Source organism: Gossypium arboreum, chromosome 13, assembly GCF_025698485.1.
Source record: "Gossypium arboreum isolate Shixiya-1 chromosome 13, ASM2569848v2, whole genome shotgun sequence".
Classification (NCBI taxonomy): domain Eukaryota; kingdom Viridiplantae; phylum Streptophyta; class Magnoliopsida; order Malvales; family Malvaceae; genus Gossypium; species Gossypium arboreum.
In genome coordinates this window covers 40,036,749-40,045,178 of record NC_069082.1, presented here as the reverse complement: position 1 = coordinate 40,045,178, position 8,430 = coordinate 40,036,749, and the positions used below count along the sequence as shown (strand labels likewise).

The 8,430-nt window shown below is 31.9% G+C and overlaps 1 protein-coding gene across 1 annotated transcript; it reads right to left on the bottom strand.

Annotated features, from left to right (window-relative positions):
• Positions 1–1,169: 1,169 nt before the first annotated feature.
• Positions 1,170–2,024, bottom strand: LOC108463532 (uncharacterized). The gene is made up of 2 exons (XM_017763461.2): positions 1,686–2,024; positions 1,170–1,428 (listed from the first exon to the last, which is right to left on the bottom strand). Exons 1-2 carry the CDS (start codon positions 1,957–1,959, stop codon positions 1,400–1,402), a joined length of 303 nt encoding a protein of 100 aa, XP_017618950.1. The 5' UTR covers positions 1,960–2,024; the 3' UTR covers positions 1,170–1,399.
• Between the last annotated feature and the right edge of the window lie 6,406 nt (positions 2,025–8,430).

Genomic DNA, 8,430 nt, shown 5'->3' with positions numbered 1-8,430 from the left:
ACTATTAATATGAATTTGATTAAGAATTGATTATGAAATGAAAAATAATGTTTGACGTTAATTTGTAATGGGATGTATTACGGCTAAATAGGGTATGATATGATTAAGATAGATAATTAATTAAATGATTGTTTGTTTTATGAATGATAATGTATTATGGCTAAATAGGGTATGATATGATTAAGATAGATAATTAATTAAATGATTGTTTGTTTTATGAATGATAATGAAATTTTGAATTAAGTGAACTGAAATATTATATTATTGAATAAATATATAGTATGATAATGTTGGACTCAACTTTTTATATGCGATTTGTCATGATAGACAAACTTTATCAAGCTAAGTAACATGTAGTGTATAATTACAACCAGAGGTAAGTTATTCAATTTTAATACCTATGAACTTATTAAGCAATTGAAATAATTACTTCCTTGTTTCCTTTTTCCCTGTAGTGTCAACTTGTAGAACGTGTCAGATGGATCATCGAGAAACTCAGACTATCCTGTTATTGGTTTATTAGTCTTTCTATCGTTTAAAACTCGGTTTCGTGGCATGTATATAGGCAAATTGTTTTTGGCCAATCTTGAAAATTGATACTTTGGTTCTTGATTGTGGTTTGTGTTTTAGATGGTTATATGTTATGCACATAGGCTATTTTGGGTTGATGGTTTAAAGTTAAAATTTGAAGTTCTAATTTGATATAAAGTTGTCATGCATAAGAATGAATTTAATTATTGCTATGGTATGTATATAGGGTAAATGATGATAGCAAGTGTGGTGATGGTACGCTTGATTTGGATCATGAAATGGTAATCTTGGGTAAAATGTATGGTATATGTGTTAGTTGATAGTTGTGGTGTATGCGTACATTATATTACATTGTTTCAATGATATGGTAAGTTTTGAGTATGTAGAAGGTAAATTTTACTATTATGATACATGCTTATATGTATAATTGAGTTATGTTTTGAATTTTTTTTTGTGATGGTACCAAATGGCATATTGGTTAGTATTAAGATAATGGTACCTAATTGCACACTTAGTTAGTAAATCACTGCCCATTATATCCTAAATCAATGAGCGAATAGTCATTCATAACTTCTCGAAATCTACCTGTAGAGGCCTATTTTTATCCGGCCCAAACAAACCAAATCAGAAAGAAAAAAAAACCAAAATTAATAAAAGTCCATTAAAAAAAGAAGGGTCCATTTACAAAATACAAGCCCAAACCTAAACTACCCTAACTCAATCTATTAGCCCAATTACCTAAACTACCCACAAAGCCCAACAACTTGAAGCCCAAAGCCCACTAAACCTAAACTAGCAGAAATCTTAATTTTTCCCCTAAACCTTCAGTGCCACTCCCTCGCCACTTCAGCAAGCACGCCTCCAACTATTACCCGTACCCCTTATTGCCGCCACCACCTGTAAAAAGAACAGAGACAGAAAAATAAAAGAAGGAAAGAAATAGATATAAAAAAAAGAAAAATAAAAAGTAAATATGTTGTAATATTCGACTATAAAGCCGAAGACACCATGTAACACGAAAAAAAAAGAATTCAAAAAAAGAAACAAAGTTTAAAAGGTAGTTCATTTATTGTTTCTTTATTTTTTCTTCGAAGAACACGCACACATATATATATAAGGAAATAAATAAAAACAAAAGATTTAAAAAAAATTACCTATTAAGTGCCACCGTAGAACCCCTTTTCTTCGGCTCGAGAAACCTCGAAACTCCTTAGGTTTCCGTCGAGGACCTCGTTGAAAAGGGGAGAAATCGAAAGGTTTCTCTACTTTCGGCCGAACTTTGACTAATTTTCTAGGGATTTGAACCCCAGATCTGTGTTCCATGTGAAAAGGGGAAAAAGGGATATTTTTGGGGAATTTTTGGCCACCAGAGGCGGCAGTCACCGTCCCTGATAACCAGTGGCCGCGGCGAACGTATGAAGGCTCCATGGCCGGACGAGTGGGTGGCTTGAGAGAAAAAAGAAGGAAATATTTTTTTAAAAAGGGTTTCAAATAAATTTTTTAAATATTTTTATTACTTATATAGCCCCCTAGAAACGATTGTTTTGGGGCTTGGCTTCAGACGCTCAAAACGGCGTCGTTTTCAGGCCGACTCAATGACTCGATCCAGATCTATCCAGGATCCGCGCATTTTCAAGAGGAGGGTCTCATTGTTTTTTGGTCCATCCGTGTTTTTACTCTTTTTTTTTATTTCGTCTTGTATCTTTATTTTTAGCCTTTTGATTTTAATTTCCTTACAAATCAGCCCCTTGATCCACTGCTGTCCCAATAAAGGAATGACACATGTGCTAGGGTGGGGAGAACAACATTCGGGGTTCCTATACTTTTCTATTTCATTTGTTTTTCTTTGTTTGCTTCTTTGTTTTTCTTTTTTCTTTTTTTGTAAATTTGCACTTTAAATTTTGTTTAAATTTCAATTTAGTCCTTTATTTATTTTATTCAATACCTTTATTTTTTTCTTTTTTTTCATTGCACTTTTAATTTTTATTATTTATATTTCGCCTTAAGATTGAACAATTTGTTATTTTGTCCTTAACCATTGTTATTAATTATTATTAGCACTAATTGCCATTATCTTTTTACAATATTGTTATTTTTGTAATGATATATATTTTATGATGTCATACAACACGTTTACACATACTCATGTATCCTATATAATGTATCATGTTCGAATAAGTCCATAGGATGTCATATTAGAAGCTATATTCATTTTCATGCGACATATATTTAGCAATTTGAGTCGAGGCGATGTTCTTTAATTAGGGGATTCGAGAAATTGTGCTCCTAACTTACGGGGTATGATTTTCTCCTTGAACCGAAATAATCGAACGTCCTTTTAAAATTAAAAATGCATAAGATTTAAGTAATAATTTGACGATGAATGTTCTTCTTTTCGAGAATTTGAGATCTTGTGCCCCAGCTTAGGGGACATGACTTTCCATCTTGATTGACCCGAAATAAGAAAGCCTCCTCCATAAAATTTAATTTAGATGTCACCAAATAACATCATGTAAAAGGGGATCGCATTTTAAAATTCTCTTCGAATTCTCAAATTTTGACACTAAGACATCAAGTAATCAACTAGATACCAATTTTGGGCATTATAAGGGTGCTAATCCTTCCTCATATGTAGCCGACTCCCTAATCCATTTCCTGGATTTTGTAGACTAAAAATTATCATTTTAGTAAACCTACCCCTTTTATTAAAATGATTAAGTTCTGAGGTAATCCAATCAAATCTAATAAAAAGGATTGGTGGTGACTTCGTCTTCATTTTAAAATGAAAAAAAGCTGCTTTCTAAAAAGGTTTCAACACTACCCATTTGTCTTTCTCTCCGAGGTAAGCCCCATTTCTTTTCAGAAGAATAGACAAATTCATTAAAATCTCCTATGACTAGCCAAGGGATTTGTGGGCAATCATTTAGCGTCCATAACAAGTTCCACGATGCTTTCTTCATATTCTACTCAAGTGCTCCAAAAACCCAGTGTATCTAAATGTTTTGCCATCTGAATCCTCATCAATCATGATATCAATATGCCTTTTCGAAAAATATTAAAAAGAAATCTTACAATCACTATTCCATGCTGTTGATAAACCACCCTCCATCCATCTGAATTGACATCTATCCTGTGCTGAAAACCACATTTGCGTCTTACTCTTTCCATATTAGCACCTGGAAGTTTTGTCTCAATTAGGAGCACCACATTGGGGTTTATATGTCTCAGCTTATGCCAGAGTTGACGAATTGTCCGAGGTCTCCCCAAGCCTCGAACGTTCCAACTTAATAGCTTCATTGCATTCGGCTGGCTTGCTTTGCGAGGCCTACTGGTTTACTTGAATTTGGTACCTAGAAGGAAGTACCTGAGGCTTCATTAGAATCTTCCTTGTGAGAAACTCCTGAAACAATTGTCTAAAATGGGGTCCTTTAAGCCCACCACTCTATTTAATTGGATTGTTTTCTTCTTCGTAAATTTACATGTCTGCGTCATACTTATAATAGCCTTAGCCCAATACCCCTGGTTTTAGTGGGCCATGACTAAGAGGTACACTATCATTTCCTTTTATTGAAAATGAATGGAAGCAGCTTCTCGATTCCCTCCCCTAATAGTGATAATAGATTGTGATTTCCCATAATTCCTCCATTCTGTGATTTTCGTGGAATTTCCAAAACTAAAGGCAGTACCTCAATCGTCTTCCATCAACCATCAGCTTCTCTGTAACACCACAAACTCAATCCAATCATTATGGCCAAATTCGAAAAGCTACATTGGCCACTGGAATAGCCTAGAGAAATTTTTCTTGATTTCAAACGTATTTTTTAAAACCATTTGCATAGTTCGTTCAAAACTAGTAAAATTGAATGTTCAACTTTATTTTCAATCTCATTTCAAAAACCATTTGTCCACAAAAAAGGCTGAAATAAACTTTCGAAATTTTTTAAAAAAATATTTCAAAACAATTGGCTTATCAATTCAAAGCAAATGAAATAAAACATTTATTTTAATTTCATAAAAACCATGCAAATTTTAGGAATCGAAATAAATAATATCTCAATTATAAACATTCAATCATTTATTCAAAACTATTTTGGATTTTCAATCATACTTTTAACTCATTTATCTTTTTTTCAAAATTGGGGAATTTGGCTATTCATTATTATTTCGAAATAAAAACATATTAACTTTATAAATCAAACGTCTTTAGAAAACTCATTTGTAAACATTAATAATTTTGAAAACTAAATCTAAATTTATTAAAAATTCATTTTCCGAAATTCAGCGGAAAAATGTGTTATTGATAAATTATATTTAAAAAATCGAGTTTCAAGTGAAATCTTATCAAATACTAATTTATGTAGTTTTTTTTTAAACTTAATGTAATTAAAGCAATTTATGCAAATCAGAATGAAAAATCCCCAAAAGAAAGTCTCATGCCACAGTCCACATTCAAACTTATTACAAACCCAAAATATCAAAATAAAATTTAATTACTTTAATTTAAAAAGACTTCCGAGAAACTCCTCCAAATGCCGTCATTAAATCATAACCTCGGGTTATCTGTAAAATTAGAAAACTAAAGGGAGGTGAGCTATAAAGCTCAATGTGAGATTAACATAAACGCAATCACATACATATAAACATATACATTATACAATGATAATAATCATATCAATTTCATTTAACTCAATATTTCACACTTATACTATGTATGATCATGTCAATGCACATTTTGTAAAACGATGCAAATTTTATGAAAACGGTCATACCTATCTCTGCTATACACCAAAATTGAGTTCTCCAGAACTCGTCTATCCAACACACCAAATTGTGATTAGTGTCACCAAAATCGCAGATATACTGCCACATAATTAAAATCGCGAACAATGTCACATTAATGCAAATAAACTGTCACATACTTCTACCTTTCACATATCCCACCCTATGCATATGATATGACCATAATCGCTCAAATCATATAGGCATGTTTAACATGCAAATATCATATGTACACATGGTACCAAAATTTCACAATTTATTTTCATGCGAACATTACATATGCCATATAATCACATAACATGAGAATGAGATATCCATATTTTTCAAATTAATAATAAGCATCAATATCACACAACATGCTTTTCACAACATATACGATTTGGGGAAATACTTACTTGACAAAATCCATATTGATGGTTTATTTCTCTTTATGGATACATAAAGTATCCTTATCAATAACATTATTTAAATAACAACATTTTTATCAATATAAAATAAAAACTTAATTTAGTTTAGTGTTAAAACCCACACTTGATCGTAGATCTGATATGTAACAAATATTTAAGAACGCCCAAATGTGGATCTAACAATTAGATTACCTATTCAATCAACAATAGTAATCCTAAGTTAATAACGATCGTCATTAAGGTTGATACAATATGTTCGAAAAGTGGTTTCGGGACCACAAAATCAAGTCATAAAAATAATTAGCCGTCATATTTTATGTTTATTATATGTGAATATGAATGTGTGAAAGTTTTAAGCTTCGATTTAGTCGATTGCATGTGAATTTAGTAATAGGACTTATGTGTGACACTTTTGAAATGCGATAGGTTAATCTATAAGGACCTATTAATGCATGTTGTATAAAAGAAGGGTTTGCATGTCAAATTAGCCAAAAATCTAGATGGTGGCCGGCCATGCTATGGAAAAAAAAACATATTATAGACATTTTATGCTAATATGTATGGGAAGAATAATAAAATATGAGGGGAGTGGGAGGAGAAACCAAAGTTGTCTCCCCCTTACTCCCCATTGCCGTGACTAGAGAAAGGGGAGGAAAAACAAAACTCTTTCTTTGTTGTTCAACATGGCCGGATAGAAGAAACAAAGGAGGGGAAGAATTTTTGGTCACTTGAGTCATTAAAAAGGTTAGTATATTATGTCTAATTGTGAAATTTTAACTTGTTTTAGGTAAATAATCATGGTTCTTACTTAGCCCATGCTAAAATTTGTAATTTTGATGGATGATTGGAGCATTCGGCTATGGTATAAAGGAAGGGATTTTGGTTGTTTCATCTAAGTATTGATGATAAATGTGTTATGGAAAGAAATCGGTCTTCCTAAGAATATGATTTGTGAATGTTTATATTAGTAATAGCCGAAATTAAAGAGGTTTGATGTCTTGAACAAATGTTGATTATATGATCCGAAAATGAGATATGTTAATGATGAAGTATAATCGGCCATGGAAGTAGCTCATTTTGGAAGTGTGATTTGTGGTATATTTTTTTGTGGTTGATTATAAAAATTTGGCTTAAGTGAGGTAATTGGTAAAAGATGTGTTTATGATGTAATACATACGTTTTCATAAGCTAAGTTATGTATATGTGATATCTTGCATATTGGTTGTTATGGTAAGGTTTGAGATATTAACGTATGAATATGTTTTGTATACTAATTGATGTTCATTTAGGTACGGTTATAAATGATGCAATTAGTTTTGATTTAAATTGTGAAATTGGTTGAATTATTAAAGAATAAATTTTATGACCGAATATACGGTTAAAAGGTTGGCCATGCATATGTATTTTGGAAATGGTAAAGGGTTGTATATATATATATTAACGATTAATAAATCATGTGGTTTGACTTGACTTAGTAAATAGTGAAGAAATGCATATTTATACATAGTGTTTATGAAAGGTAGTTTTATAAATGTGATATGAGTATTTTGTTTGTAAATGAGTAGTAAATATGTTAAGAATGGTTCTAAAATGTATATGGATGCCGTGTGATTGTGTTTGATTGGGAAGTAAATTGTTTGATTTAGCTCGAGAGCTTAGAGGATCAAAGTCGGATAGGGGAAAAGAGAAAGTAAACGAATAGCCGTGGATATCTAATCGTCGACCACTCCCGAGGTAAGTTTTAAGTGATTAGACGTTGAGTAAGTTCAATCATAATAAGATATGATGTGGCCATGATATGTCTTAAACTCAAATGGTAAGTTCATAAGTGTTTGGACTTGGAAATTTAAGAGCAAGTTGTAATAATTTGCTTAGGACAGCAGCAGTAACGTGATTTTAGAAAATCACCATAAATTTTTGGTGTGGAATTATAAGCTGAATAAAATATGTAATCAAAGCTTAATTAGTCTAGTACCTTATAAAAGAGGCCGTGTGAGCAAAGAAATTTCCTATAAAGAGATATTTAAAGTTGTGTGAGACGGTGTCAGAATGACTCCTAAATTCCCTGTTCTGTTTTTAGAAAATCGTTATAATTTGCACAAAAATGGTTATAAGGTAAAATTTATATGCATAGACTCCTTAATGAGTCTAGTTTCAAATGAAATTGAATATAACACATTTTGAATTCTGTACAATGAGAAATCTGATTCGTAGTGAGGAGTGGTCAGATTAGTCGAACAGTGAAACAGGGGAAAACTTTAAGAAAAATCTGGTATTGATTGGCCACACCTAAAATTCTGAAAATTTTATGGATGAAAGATACATGAGTCTACATTCGGGGAAAATTAACGTCAATTGATTTTGAGTTTTGTAGCTCCAGTTATAAACAATTTAGTGACTGTTGCTCAGGAAAACTGCTTGTAGTGAATATGTGATTTTGTTGTAAACTTTGATGAAACTATTTGAGTTGCTTATAAGCTATTGCTGAAATTGATGTACAAGAAAAATATGAAATATGTATGAGATATATATATGTGATAAGGCCTAATGGCCGATGTGATGAATGTGAAAGTGTATATATGTGATAAGGCCTAATGGCCGATGTGATGAATGTGAAAGTGTATATATGTGACAAGGCCTAATGGCCCATGTGATGAATGTGAAAGTGCATATATGTGATAAGGCCGAATGGCCAATGTGATGAATGTGAAAG